General features: G+C 50.3%; 1 protein-coding gene across 14 annotated transcripts in view; it reads left to right on the plus strand.

The window, feature by feature from the left end:
• LOC132385484 (methyl-CpG-binding domain protein 1-like) overlaps window positions 1-14,959 on the plus strand; it is a 237,946-nt gene that overhangs the window by 164,170 nt on the left and 58,817 nt on the right. For all 14 annotated transcript variants that reach the window (XM_059957579.1, XM_059957588.1, XM_059957582.1 and 11 more), the window contains 5 exons: window positions 1,344-1,432; window positions 10,246-10,286; window positions 11,256-11,384; window positions 12,565-12,615; window positions 13,447-13,557. In XM_059957579.1, the coding sequence (XP_059813562.1) occupies window positions 1,344-1,432; window positions 10,246-10,286; window positions 11,256-11,384; window positions 12,565-12,615; window positions 13,447-13,557 (421 nt within the window). The remainder of the gene's footprint in view (window positions 1-1,343; window positions 1,433-10,245; window positions 10,287-11,255; window positions 11,385-12,564; window positions 12,616-13,446; window positions 13,558-14,959) is intronic.

A 14,959-nucleotide genomic window follows, 5' to 3' on the forward strand; every position in this document is an offset into this window, starting at 1 on the left:
ATGAATTCCAGATTCACCAAACTCTGGCTAAAGAAATTACTTTTCATCTCTGTTCTTAAGGGACATGCTTCCATTCTGAGGCTATCCTAGACTCCCCAACGAAAGGAAACATCTTTTCCAAGTCTACTCTATCCAGGCCTTTCAATATTTGATAGGTTTCAGTGAGATCCCCTCCCCCCTCATCCGCCCACTTCCTTCTCAACCCCAGCGAGTACAGGCCCATAGTCATCATGCACTCCGCACTCTTTCATTCCTGAATCATTCTTGCAACCTCCTGTGGAGCCTCTCCATTACCAGCACATTCTTTCTTCGATATGGAGCCCAAATCTGCCCACAAAACTCCCAAGTGTGGTCTGACCAGTGCCTTACAAAACCTCAGCATTACATCCTTGCTTTTATATCCTCTTTCTCTGAAAATGAAAGTTAACATCGTAGTTGCGTTCCCCACCGCTGACTGAACCTGCAAATTAACCTTTAGGGAATCCTGCACAAGGACTCCCAAGTCCCTTTGTGCCTCCTATTTTTGAATTTTCTCCCTGTTTAGAAAATAGTTTCCACCTTTATTCCTTCTACCAAAGTTTCCAAGTGTCTCCTTGGCATTGTAATTGTACTCACTTCTGGCAGCTTGTTCCACATATCCACCACTCTGTGGGAGAAAAAAGTTGCCCCTTTAAGATCTGACATCTAGTTTTAGAATCCTCTACCTGGGGGTGGGGTGGGGGTTGGAGGTGGAGCCGGTGGGAAAAGATAGAACCATCCACCTTCTCCACATGCCTGGTGGTTTTATAAACCTCTAAGGTCACCCCTCAGCCTCCTTCACTCCAGGGAAGACAGGTCCAGCCTCTCAATCCCTCCATCCTGGTGAATCTTTACTGCCCCCCCCCACCCCCCACGCAGCAGATTGGTTGAGCACTGCAGGGGTTAAATGCTATCCTGGATAAGGATGATAAAGTGTTAATTTGTGTTAGTATTCATTGTGTTGTAGTGTTGTTTTATTGTAGAAATAAACATATTTTTGTAAATAAAAGGGACGGGGTGGGGGAGTTAGATGGTGTTTTAACGGGAACAGTGTGATCTGACTCTCTCTTGCCCCCCCCCTCATCTTTCTCTCCCTCTATCCCCTTCTATCCCTCTCTCCTTCCCCCTCTTTCCCCTTCTCTCCTTTCTCCTCCCTCTTCCCCACCCCCTCACACCCTTCCCCCTTGCCCCCTCTCCCTTCTCCCTCTCTTTCCCTCCCCTCTCTCTTCCCCCTCTTTCCCCACTCTTTCCCCTCCCCCTTTCTCTCCTCTACGGTCTCCACTCTCTCTTTTCTGCTGTCTCTCCCCCTCTCACTCCCGATACAGGTGTTGTGAGGACTGCCAGCAGTGGATTCCAGGGGTGCTGTTCAGCCCCCGCAAGAGGCGCCTGCGATTCTACTGCGCCGAGTGCAGAGGCAAGTACTGTGACCTCGTTCGCTCCCACAACCACCCTCCCCCCAACTCCCTTTCACAGGGAATTCACGCCTCCACCTCGTCCCAGAACAGCAATCTGTCCAAGGACCTCTGTCTAGTATCTGCACATCATTTTAAGCCAACCCTCCCCCCACGAGTATTCCACCACCACCCCTGCTTGTGAGATTGCTTTCAGTAGTCAGCCATCTGGCCACAAACGAGAAACTCTGCAGATGCTGGAAATCCGAGCAACCCACACTCAGCAGACCAGCCAACATCCAGGAAAAGAGTAAGGTTGAAGTTTCAGGCCAGGACCCTTCTGCTGATCTGCCCGTGGACTCAGCTCCACCTACTTGCCTTATCCCCTCCTCCCTCAAAACACTATCCAACTGTGTTATTTTCGCTGACTCGGTAAAGCAGCTAGCATAACCACCGAGCCCTCCCACCCCTGACAATCTCCCTTCTTTCCACCCACCCCCCCGCCACGTCCCACCAAGCTCAGGGATAGTTTCTACCCCCCATTATCAGTCTCTTAAACAAACCTCTTGTACGATAAGATGGACTCTTGATCTCATTATGACCTTGCACCTTACTGTTTTCCTGCACTGCACTTCCTCTGTAACTCTGACACTTTATTCTGCACTCTGTTATCGTTTTGCTCTGTTCCACCTCAGTGCACTGTGTAAACTGTACAAACAGCACGCGGGACAGGACTTCCACCATATCTCAGGACGTGACAATCATTAACTCATTTCACTGTCAATCCCAATTATATTTAGTGAGGAAGCCTCTACTGGATAGAGTCAACCCCCATCCCCCACCCCGGGAAAAGCAGTTTCTCTTCACCTCCAAACACGAGATTCTGCAGATGCAGGTAATCCAGAGCAACACACTCACTCACAGAATGCTGGAGGAACTCAGCAGACCAGGCAACATCTACAGAGAAGAATAAACAGTTGACGTTCTGAGTCAGGAACTAGTCTAATTCTCCTAATTTCTGCCCTGAATACTGAGGCCCTGTCACCTGATTCTAGCTTCAAATACCAGTAGGAAGAACCTTCCTGTCTCTCATCGTGATTGGCAAGAGAGGCAGACAGAAAACCTGAGGGAAGAGCATCTTTGGATGAGACGGTAGTGCTGCACGGTCACGAAGCACTTAGCGTGATGCTCGCTGTTGCAGTCCCGGCAGTGAGATCGGGGTTTCCATTCTCCTCCCCCCCCCCCCCCACCCCCAAAAAGAGCCTGTACGCTCTCCCATCACCGCACGGGTTTCCCAGCACAATCCTCACTGGATTGACGTATCTCACTGCACGTTTTGATGTATAGGTCAAAGATAATGCTAGCCTCCAATCTTTGACACATACAGGCCCTTCGGCCCGCAATGTCTGTTCTGAACACAAAGCTAAATTAAACTGTATGTCTAACAGCCTCTTAAACACCTCTGTTATATCTGCCTCCACCACCACCCCTTGTTACAGGCACCTGCCACTAAAGACATCCTGCCCTGCACACCTCCTTTAAACTTTCACCCTCTCACCTTAAATGGATACCCTGTATTATGTACATTTATTCCCTGAGGGGAAATAGACTGGCTGTTCAAAGACTATCTCTGTCTCTCATAATTGTATAAATCTCTTTCGGGTCTCTCCTTAGCTTCGGCCGCAGACAGTCCATAGTTTGTCCAACTTCGTGACCTCTAATCCAGGCGGCATGCTGGTGAACCTCTTCTGCGCCCTCTCCAAAGCCCCACTCGGCCCCTCCGTTGGTCGGGGATGTGGCGTCCGAGCTGTCCACTGTGTTTGTGATACGCAAGCCAGGGGTTACGATAGGAAGCAGGCTCCCCTGGGCTGACAAATCCAAAGGAACAGCAGAGACTGATACAGTTTGGCACCAGTGGCGTCGCAGGAGTTGCCAGTCAGTGTTGAGCTCAACGTCGGACTGCCTTGGTGACTCCAGCTCTGGAATTTTCCTCGGGGTTTACTTCCCCGTGAGTGAGTACGACCGCAAGGCAGCAGAAGTTTGAGATCAGAGTTTTCCTTCCAGATGAGCAGCCAACCACGGCTGACGAAACCCATCTGCCCAAAGCGACTGGTTTTAAGACACCAATAACCCGCCTCTGCCCCCTTCTCCTGTCAGTGGAAACGGTTCCACTGGGCTTAGTAGCTAAGCCACACGTGAAGGCCAGGAGTTCAACGCTGACTGTTGACTCATGCGACGCCATTGGTGCCAAGCCCTTATCACACTCTGCCAGTTCTCTTGGAATCATCAGCTGCGTGGAGAGGGGGAGCCTGCCACATGGGCAACAACTGGGATAGCAACATCCATGGCTGACCCTGACCTCACATAACCTGCCTTTGCGCTTTCTCCTGTCAGTGGAAACAGTTCCGCTGGGCTTAGTAGCTAAGTCACACTTAAAGGCCAGGGACTGGAGCTGGCTGTCCGAGGCTATTTAAGATGCACGGCGTTGGGAGCTTTTAATAAGCAGTGGCAGCCTATTCCCACTATCCACCCCCAAAACACCCCCCCCCCCCCCCCCAGCCTGGCTATGACAACCTTAAAGAAGCAAAGTCGCCATATCCTTCCTGTAACGGGGCAACCAGAAGTGCCCTCTCTGCTCCCAAGTGCAGCCTCACCGAAGTTTTATACAACTGCAAAGTGATTTCCTTGTTTTAATCCCAACCGACGCAGCCCAGGCAGGAAATGCTGCGTTACCACGGAGGGAGATTCCGTGAGCTGTACAAAAATGTCAAAATGAGAGGCTGCAACTCTCAGCACAAGAGACAGAAAATGCTGAAAGCTCCCGGCGGCGGTGAGGCAAGGTCTGTCACGTCAGCTGCCAGAGGAAGTGTTTGAGGCCGGTGTACAACTAATAAGGCACAGGAGGAGAATTAGGCCCTTGATTCTGCTCTGCCACGCAATCAAGGCTGATTTATTATCCCTCTCAATCCCATTCTCCTGCCTTCTCCCTGTAACCTTTGATGCCCTGACTAATCAAGAACCTATCAAGCTCCACTTTAAGTATACCCATGACTTTCTCTCCACAGCTGTCTGTGGCAATGAATTCCACAGATTCACCACTCTCTGGCTTCTCTGTCTATTCTGAGACTGAGCCCTCTTGTCCTAGACTCCCCCACTATAGGAGCCATCTTCTCTAGGTGCACTCTATCTACTTCTTTCAATATTTGATAGGTTTCAATGAGATCCTCCTCATTCTTGCAGACTTCAGTGAGTACAGGTCCAGAGCCATCAAATTCTCCTCATACATTAATCATAAGTACAAGGAAGTCTCCAGATGCTGGAAATCCAAAGCAACACACACAAATTGCTGATACATTAACCCTATCACTCTTGTACAGGCGTATGGATAGGAGAAGTTTCGGGGGATAAGGATTAAACGCTTCAGGGCAGCACGCCACCGCAGCAGTTAGCGTAACGTTATTACGGCAGCAGTGATCTGAGTTTGAGTTTGGAAGTTCTCTGCGTGACTGCTCAACCTCTCAGTCGCTTGACGTCCTGACTTCCCTGCCACTGTCGTAGATCTTTTCTCGCTGGGCAGAGGATCATCGCACTGAAGGGATAGCTTAGCAGTTAGAGCAATTGCTAGCGGTCACTGATTGGGGTTCAATTCCTGCTGCTGCCTGTAAGGACTCTCTACGTTCTCACTGTGACCGTGTGAGTTTCCTCCTGAGTGATCCGGTTCAAAGATCCAAAGGTACAGTTTAATGTCAGAGAAATGTATACAATATACATCCGGAAATGCTTTTTCCTCCCACATCCCAAAAATGTACGGGTTAGTAGATTAATGTGGTCACTTGGTAATTGGGCGGTGTGGGGCCCATTGTCCAGGAGGGCCTGTTATTGTTCTGTATGTAAAGTTATGAGAGGCTCAGACAGACAGTATCTTTTTCCCAGGGTTGAAGTGTCTAATACTTGAGGGCATGCGTTTGATGTGAGCGGGGTAATTTGAAAGGTGATGTGAGGAGCAAGTAGTTTTACAGAGAGCAGTGGATGCCTGGAACACACTGCCTGGGGTGGTAGTAGAGACAGAAGACTTTTAGGAGACGTTTAGACAGGCACATGAATGTGAGGAAAATTGAAAGCTATGGACTTTGTGTAGGCAGAAATAAGTTCAGTTGTCCATTTGATTACTAATTTAGTTCAAAGTAAATTTTATCTTCAAAATGCAATTATACAGCCCTGAGATTCATTTTCCCGTTGCCCATAGTCAACAAATCTATAGAATGTAATAACAGGATCAATGGAAGATCAGCCAGAGTGCAGACAACAAACTCTGCAAATGCAGATGTAAATAAATTGCAATAAATAATGAGAACATGAGATGAAATTCAGATTTTGTGCAAAAATGGTCTCAAAGTGAGACCATTGGTTGTGGGAAGATCTCAATGGATCGGCAAGTGAGTGAAGTTATCCGACTTTGTTCGAGAGCCTGATGGTTGAGGGGTAGTAACTGTTCTTGTAATTGGTCCAGCAGAACATTGTGGGCTGAAGAGCCTGTTGCCATGCTGTGTAAGACTCTAGGACTCTGAATGCCTTTCCCACGGATGCTCCCTGACTGGCTGAATATCACCAGCATTTTTCTGTTTGTATTTTCAACATTTACCTCATCCTCACCCCTACCCCCTATTTCGCACCGCTCCAGCCCTTAAAATGATCCTTTAGCTGCAGTCTAGATGAAGGGTCTGGTTCCCAATCGTCAACTGATTGCCGCCTCTCCCCCCACCAATATACCTGCGGAGTTCCTCCAGCCACTTGTTCAACTGTACATGTGTACAGCTGAGCAACGTTCCCCAGGGACCAAGATGCAAGGCATGGTGCATACATCACACACAGCACAAAAAAAATAATACGAGTTGAGCACCCCACCCCACCCCCACACGATCCGAAATCCAAAATTTTTCTGAACGCTGACACCACGCCATGAATGGAGAATTTCTCGAGGCACTGGGAAGGTTCCCAGGCAGCGCACAGGCCTCTGCGCATCGCAGACAGTTCTGAGAAGTGACCTCACGCACCCTGAGTGGGGCCCCGTTGGCGCCAGTTTGTTCTCAGCTGTCGTCGTAGCCAGGCCCCCTTGCATCACTCACAGTCATCACGACGTGTTTTCTGCTCATTCTCTGCTTTGTGTTTTGGAGATTTTGTTGGAAATGTTAAAAGGGCCTGCAGTTACCCCTCTGGGTAGTAGTGGACAGATAAAGAGGAAGGATTTTTGTTTATCTATAAAACAGAGAGTAAAGTTGCTGGAAGAGCTGACGGCGGTGTTAGTGTGAATTAAGCGTCCCACAGATGAGAATGGTGTAGGAAGGACCACCATCTATGACCTGAAGAAACAGAGGGACAAACTGTTAAAAGTTTTCTGCTGAACAGAAGCTAACAAAAAAGAGAAAAACGACACATAAAGGAGGAAATGAACATCTTGTCGCGATTTGAAAGAGTGAATCTGTTGGCATCGGAGTGAACACAAGCCGCTTAACGGTATGCTGATCCCAAACCAAGCACTGCGAACTGGCGGGTCATGACATAGCTCTGACTCAGGGTGATCGTGATGGCAATTGTGAAGGTAAAGAAGATACCGCTAGCATACTTTGGTGACAGGGTGAAAACGTGTGATCGAAAGGTTAGTCATGTGCGTTCATAACAGAACAAGAAACAGTTTATAACATCAAAGGAAGATTGCCGCGACAGAAAAAAGCCCTTGTTAATGAGGCACACGCCACCTCGAAGAGACACTTGAAGTCATCTAACACAGTGTCTCCTCGTCTTGGTCCCTCAGCAGCTCATGTTGTTCCACCAGGCAGTGACGATGGATCTTCTCCCTCAAGTTTCTCAAATCTAACGTCGTCTTCTGTAAGCAGCCGTCATCACGTTCCGATTTTTTTTGGGGTGATTAAAAATTTTAAATTTGGTGATTTTTTTTGCACAAAATCTGAATTTCATCTCCACCTAGTCCCCTGTTTGCATGGAACATGACCAGAGTTATTAGTTAAAAATATAATACTGAGGTTTCCCCCCAGTCTTCCTGTAATTAAATTCAATATTTTGTTTTCTATACCTTGCGTGAAACCTAAAAAAAGTACAATGCTGTTTGCCTTAACCTTTGAATCAAAACACGGCATCATAGGTGGAGACTGAAAGCCTGTTGTTTGTTACTGTTCAGCAGCTGATTCAGGTATTCTCCTGGTGCTGTTTCTGTTTCCCTGCACTCATTATATTTTCATTATATTAATGATATTAAATTATTTTTACTGTTAAATACATATGTGTGGTGAGCAAGTGTAAGGCAAGGACTGCTTGCCAGTAGCAAGTAAATTTAGAGTCAGGATTGATGGCAATAACAAATAGCCATTGGCTGTCCACCTGGGCAGCCGAGATGGTGATAGCTTACCTTACTGATGATGCACAAAATTATTAAAAATATTATGTATAACTTAGGTGGTGTGGTGGAGATACGTCTCTAGCAAAGGAGGTGTGAGGTGCTCCTTCCCTCTGCTAGCCTGCAGGTCACCCTTGGGCCAGGTGTGGCATCAGCCAAGCCCCTCAATCAGGGTCACTTGAAGCCACGGGAGCCGGTGCAGATCACAAGTCCCGGTTGTGCCACTACTGACAGACAGTCAGGCAGACAGTCTCTGAGGACTATTGATAATGGCTGCAATCACTCATCTTGTAAAGACACAGCCTAGAAGAAGAAACATTTGCCAAGAACAATCATGGTCGTGGGAGCACCTTTGCCCACGTCATATGACACAGCACATAATGATGATAATGAGCTTAGAAAAATAGAGAGTTCTGCGGTAAGGAAACTCTAGGCAACTTCTAGAGTGGGTAACATGGTCAGCACAATGTTGTGGGCCAAAGGGCCTGTAATGTGCTGTAGATAATATGTTCTGTAATAGTACTGTCCAAAAGTCTTAGGCACATATGTATATAGCTAGGGTGCCTAAGACTTTTGCACAGTACTCGTATGTCATGTCTTTTCAGTTACCAAGTAACACTTAATGCTACTGAGCTAATACAAAGCTAAGTGTTTTTATTTTTTTTCTTCAACCACCTTCCTATCTTAACCAATATACAGTCCTGTGCAAACGTCTTAGGCACCCTAGCCATATATATGTGCCTAAAATGTTTACACAGTACTGTATGTAATGGAAATGGGCCCCATTGCCAAGGTTTCTCAGTATATAGATGCCATTATTCCAAAATACAAAAACTGAAACACTTCCAGCCCCAAGCATTTCAAAGAAAGGGTGCTCAACTTGTACTAACACAATAATATTAACAGATTAAAACAGAAGTATTCAGGAGATTGTGTGTGTGTGTTGCTCCAGGTTCAGGTATCTGCAGTTTCTCTCTCTCTCTCTCTCTCTCTCATGTCTTCATGCTTGACTCTGTGCTCTGCTATTTGGCCCCTATTCCCTCTACCCACGGGATGGCTCCCCGATTGGAGTACCCGAGGGTTCAGAACTGGGCTGCCTATTGTTGACAGACACGGCTCCCTCAGCTTAGGTAGTTTATCCCTAAGGGGTTTGGCAACAGAATGGTGCAACCCTCCTCACTGCTCCACCCTCAGTGCATTGCTCCCTCCCTGCACTCCCTCCTTGCCGTCCCTCCCTCAGCATATTGTTCCCTCCTTGCCGTCTCTCCCTCAGTACGTTGCTCCCTCCTCATCGTCCCTCACTCATCATCGATCTCCCTGCAATGAGACACTCTCCTCACCACTCTGCCAAAATTGCTCCCTCCTCACTGCCCTTCCCTCCTCACTGCCCTTCCCTCCTCACTGCCCTTCCCTCCTTGCTGCCCTTCCCTCCTTGCTGCCCTTCCCTCCTCACTGCCCTTCCCTCCTTGCTGCCCTCCCACAGAGTTCTCTCAATTTCCCGGTTCACCCAGTCCTGGAGAAATAATGTGTTTTTCTCTCTCTCTCTCTCCCCTCCCCATTAATCCACCATTCATCCCTCGCTTTCTGTACACTCCTTCCTTCTCTTCCCTTCCACACTCTCTCTCTCTTCTTTCTCTTCCCTCTCTGCCCATTTCTACTTCTCTCTTCTTCATCCCCTCTGCTTCACTCCTCCCCTTTCTCTCTCCTCACTAACCCTCTTTTTCTGCCTCAACCCTCCTTTCCCATTTTCCTTATCCCTCGCTCCCCTCAACTCGTTCCTCTTCCTTCATTCTTCTCATCCTCCTCCTTGCACCCTCCCTGACTCCCTTCTTTCTGTTGCCCTCCTCCCCATCTCTTCTACTCTCTGCCCCTCTCCTTGCTTCCTTGCTCTTTTTTGCATTCCTTTCTTTCCCCTCAATGCTTTTCTGTCTCCTCTCCCTTTCTCTTCTCTATCTTCCTCTACTCCCCCTCTCTATCTCTAACTCTCTTTCTCACCTCTCCATCTCCCACCAATTCCCTCTCTCACTATCTCCCTCTCACTCTATCTTTCCCTTTCTCACACTCACTCCCTCTTTGTGTGTGTGTGTCTCTTTCCCTCCTTCCCACATTCTCTTTTTTCTCTCTCCCCCCCTCTCTCTATCTGTTGCACTCTCCCCCATTATCTCTCTCTCCCAATTTTCTCTTCCCTCTCTCTTTCTATCTCTCCCTCCATTCTCACTCTTTCTCCCCCTCTCTCTTTCTATCTCATCTCGCTCTCCCTCTTCCCCTTTCTCTCTCTTTGTTTCTCCCCCATTCTATATCTTTCTTTCAATCTCAACTCTCTCACCCTCTCTCCCCATTATCTCACTGTCTTTCCTGCCTCCACTCCCTCACCCTCTCCCTGTCCATCTCTCCCCCACTTATCTCTCTTTTCACCCACTTCAGCGAAGCGACGGGAACTTGGGAGGAAGTTAAACTATTACAAGGTAAGGACAAAGATCATCCATTCTTGCGTGATTGCTGGTCCTGTCCGATTGTTGTTTGGTGTGATTCCTGTAAGGACTATGAGCGCTCATTGTGTGATTGTTGATTAGCGTGATTGCCACCTGGGTGACGAGTTGCCAGTTCTTGTGTGATTGTTGTTTGGTTTCATTGGTGTAAGGACAAAGAGTGCCCGTCGTTGGATGACTGTTGATTGGTGTCTTTACTGTAAAGTCGAAGAGCGCCCGTTATTGTATGATTGTTATTTGGTGGTGATTGCTGTAAGGAGGAACAGTGCCTGTTCCCATGTGATTGTTGTTTCTAATGATTTCTCTTCGTACAGTGCCTATTGCTGTACAATTGTCATTTGGTGATTTGGGTCTATGGACAAAGAACGCCTGTTAATGTGTGATCGTTCTTTCGTGTGATTGCTGTAAGGACAAGAAGCTCCCATTCTCGTGTGATTGCTGTTCTCCGCGGGTACTGCAGGCGTTTACCCCCCGCCCCAAACTCCCGTCCCAGTCCCACCTTGCATTCCCTGTCCCAGTGAAGGGTGAGAGAAAGGGAGATATGGGATGAGCAGAATGCCTTTCAAGTTGTGAGCTTGCAACCCCCCATATATGCCATGGTGGGGAATGAGTGTCTCTCCCTCTTTCCTCTCTCTCTCTCTCTCTGCCTCCCTCCCTTTCTTCCCTCCCTCCCTCCCTCTTTCCATCCATCACTCTTTGCCTCCCTCTCTACGCCATCACTATCTTGCTCTCCTCTCTGTCTCCCTCTTCCTCTTATATTTGTCTCTGTCTCACTCCCCCTCCTTCCTCCGTCCATCTCTCTCTGTCTCGCTCTTTCTCTCCCGCTCTCCCTCTCCCCATTCCTCTTCCTCTCTCCCTCTGCCTTCCACATCCCTAGCTCTCCCTTCGAAGGGTGAGGTTTTGCGTGGTGGTGATGGGAAGTTCTCTTTTGTCTCCCTGTGCCAGCGTTTTGGCTGCGGTGAGTGCGAGGGCTGCTCCGTGGCCGCTGACTGCGGTGTGTGCCGGGGATGTGCTGCCGGGCACTCGAACAGTGGCAGGAGGCGCAAGTGCATCAGGAGGTCTTGTCAGAAACTGGTGAGTGAATTCCACCCCCCACCACCAGATCAGGGTGCTTCCCACCCCAGCACAGAGTCTGGGACAACTCCCCCTCCCGCTCCTGTGAGCAGAGATACAAGACCACAAGATCTAGGAGCAGAATTAGGCCATTTGGCCCATTGCATTATGGCTGATCCATTTCCCTCTCAGCCCCAATCTCCTGCTGCCTTCCCTTATCCCTCCATGCTCTGACCAATCAAGAATATTTCCAACTCTTGCCCTCCCCGCCATCTAGCCCCAGGTTTCACAAACCACCTCCCATCTCTCCCATAATCGCAGGCTTTGGGGCCTTTCTCCCCTCTCTCCCCTTCCCCACCCAGGAGACTGGGATGTCTACCCCACCCTCCCTACAACCCAAGGTATTCTCACCCTGCCACCCTGAAGTCTGGGATGTTCCCAACCCCCTCCCCAAGCACCCTCTCTTAATAACTGTATGCAGATATAAGACAGTAAGACATAGCAGATTCGAGCTATACAGCCCATCGAGTCTGCTCCACCATTCCATCATCCCTGATTTTATTATCATTCTCAACCCCGTCCTCTTGCCTTCTCCCCGTAATGCTTGATGCCCTGACTAATCAAGAACCTATCAAACTCTGCTATAAATATACCCAAAGAGTTGGCCTTCTAAGTGTGTAGGTGTGTGTTCATGTATATAGGAGGGTATGTGTGCGTTCGTGTGTATAAGAGTGTTTGTGTGTGTGTCTGTGTGTGTGTGTGCGTGTGTATGTGTATACACACACTCTCTCTCCCGCCCTCCCTCTCCCTCCCTCTCTCTCCCTCCTTCTCTCTCCCTCTCCCTCCCTCCCCTTCCTCCCTCTCCCTCCCCGTCTTTCTCTCTCCCCTCTTTCCCTTTCTTTCAATCTTCTTCTCTCCCTTCCTCTGCTTCTCTCTCTCTGCCCCTCTCTCCATCACCTTCCCCCCTCTCCCCTATCCCCCCTCTCTCCCCCTCCTCTCTTCTCTCCCACTTCTCCTCTCTCTCCTCTCTCTTACTCCCCCTCTCTTCCCTCTCTCTTCCTCTCTCTCTCTTCTTCCCCCTCTCTCTTCCTCCCCACTCTTCCCTTTCTCTTCCTCCCTCTCTCTCTCCCCCCTCTCTCTCTTCCCCTCCCCGTCTGTCTCCCCCTCCCCCTGTGTTCACTGCTGTGTTGTCTCCCTGCAGAAAGAGATAAGGGCAGAGTCACGGTGCCGGAGATCGTCCGGGGAACCAAAGGTACGTGTGCAGCTCTTTCGTCCACCCAGCCTTGTGTTTCGATGGGTGAATGCTCAACTTTCATTCTGTATGTCAGGGAGATCTCTTTATGGAGGAGTGCGTTGGGGGCCGGGGTGGATGGTGTTACATGGGGCAGTACGGTAAACAGGGTGACTGCCACCCCGTCCACCTGTCCATTCTGTGGCCGGGAGGAGTCGGTGTCCCACGCTTATGTGGAGTGTGAGACTGTGGAGCTTTCCAGGGCCACCAGGGAATTGACTGTTTTACAGACAGTAATAATCGTATTTTAATTTGAATTATTTACTGACTGGTAAATACTGGAAGTTTTGTGTATTTGTTGTGTAAATAAACTTCTATAACTCTGTATAAAAGAAAGAGGGGTGGTGAGGAGGAAGTGCTGCGGGAGGGGCAGCAAGGAGAGAGCGCCCGCCGTCTGCGGGGAGGGTGATGAAGAGAGAGCTTTGCACTGCAGGAGAGGCAAGCGGGCAGTGACAAGGGAGAGATGCACTGGGGGGGGTGGTAGGTGATGAGGGACTGTTGTACTGCTGGCAAGGTGGTGAGAGAGCACTGCACTGCAGGAGGGCAGTGGGGGCAATGCTGCGCTGGGGGAGGAGACAGTGAGGGAGGGAGGAGCACTCTACTGTAGGAGGGGCTGTGAGCAGGGAGCACCCAACTGTGGGAGGAGTGGTGGGGGGGAGCGCTGCACCATGAGAGGGGGCGACGAGAGCTGTACGTCACACAGCACCAGTGTGTGTTACGTCCTGTTCTGTCCAAGCACGGTGGGCGTTACTGCAACCTCCACCCGCTAATTGAAATCCATTCCATTCATAGAAAAAGGTGAAGTCCCACCTCCAGGCGACAAAACGGGCGGCGGTACAAAGGTCAGAGCCAGCACACGTCACATCTGAAGACAAGGATGGTGTCCCGTGCAAAGCTCCAACGGCAAGTACCACCCTCAGTGCCCAAACTCCACAGGTGTCTCACAAAGATGGGATGGAGCTTCACTGTGTGTCTGACCCCGGGAGTGTGTGATGGGACGGTGCGGAGGGAGCTTCACTCTGTGTCTGACCCCGGGAGTGTGTGATGGGACGGTGTGGAGGGAGCTTCACTCTGTGTCTGACCCCGGGAGTTTGTGATGGGACGGTGTGGAGGGAGCTTCACTCTGTGTCTGACCCCGGGAGTGTGTGATGGGACGGTGTGGAGGGAGCTTCACTCTGTGTCTGACCCCGGGAGTGTGTGATGGGATGGTGTGGAGGGAGCTTCACCCTGTGTCTGACCCCGGGAGTGTGTGATGGGACGGTGTGGAGGGAGTTTCACTCTGTGTCTGACCCCGGGAGTGTGTGATGGGACGGTGCGGAGGGAGCTTCACCCTGTGTCTGACCCCGGGAGTGTGTGATGGGACGGTATGGAGGGAGCTTCACCCTGTGTCTGGCCCCGGGAGTGTGTGATGGGACTGTGTGGAGGGAGCTTCACCCTGTGTCTGACCCCGGGAGTGTGTGATGGGACGGTGTGGAGGGAGCTTCACCCTGTGTCTGACCCCGGGAGTGTGTGATGGGACTGTGTGGAGGGAGCTTCACCCTGTGTCTGACCCCGGGAGTGTGTGATGGGACGGTGTGGAGGGAGTTTCACTCTGTGTCTGACCCCGGGAGTGTGTGATGGGACGGTGTGGAGGGAGATTCACTCTGTGTCTGACTCCAGGAGTGTGTGATGGGACGGTGTGGAGGGAGCTTCACTCTGTGTCTGACCCCGGGAGTGTGTGATGGGACGGTGTGGAGGGAGTTTCACTCTGTGTCTGACCCCGGGAGTGTGTGATGGGACGGTGTGGAGGGAGATTCACTCTGTGTCTGACCACGGGAGTGTGTGATGGAACGGTGTGGAGGGAGATTCACTCTGTGTCTGACCCCGGAAGTGTGTGATGGGACGGTGTGGAGGGAGCTTCACCCTGTGTCTGGCCCCGGGAGTGTGTGATGGGACTGTGTGGAGGGAGCTTCACCCTGTGTCTGACCCCGGGAGTGTGTGATGGGACGGTGTGGAGGGAGCTTCACCCTGTGTCTGACCCCGGGAGTGTGTGATGGGACTGTGTGGAGGGAGCTTCACCCTGTGTCTGACCCCGGGAGTGTGTGATGGGACGGTGTGGAGGGAGTTTCACTCTGTGTCTGAACCCGGGAGTGTGTGATGGGACGGTGTGGAGGGAGATTCACTCTGTGTCTGACTCCAGGAGTGTGTGATGGGACGGTGTGGAGGGAGCTTCACTCTGTGTCTGACCCCGGGAGTGTGTGATGGGACGGTGTGGAGGGAGTTTCACTCTGTGTCTGACCCCGGGAGTGTGTGATGGGACGGTGTG

The sequence above is a fragment of the Hypanus sabinus genome, assembly GCF_030144855.1.
Source record: "Hypanus sabinus isolate sHypSab1 chromosome 24 unlocalized genomic scaffold, sHypSab1.hap1 SUPER_24_unloc_20, whole genome shotgun sequence".
NCBI classification, from domain to species: Eukaryota; Metazoa; Chordata; class Chondrichthyes; order Myliobatiformes; family Dasyatidae; genus Hypanus; species Hypanus sabinus.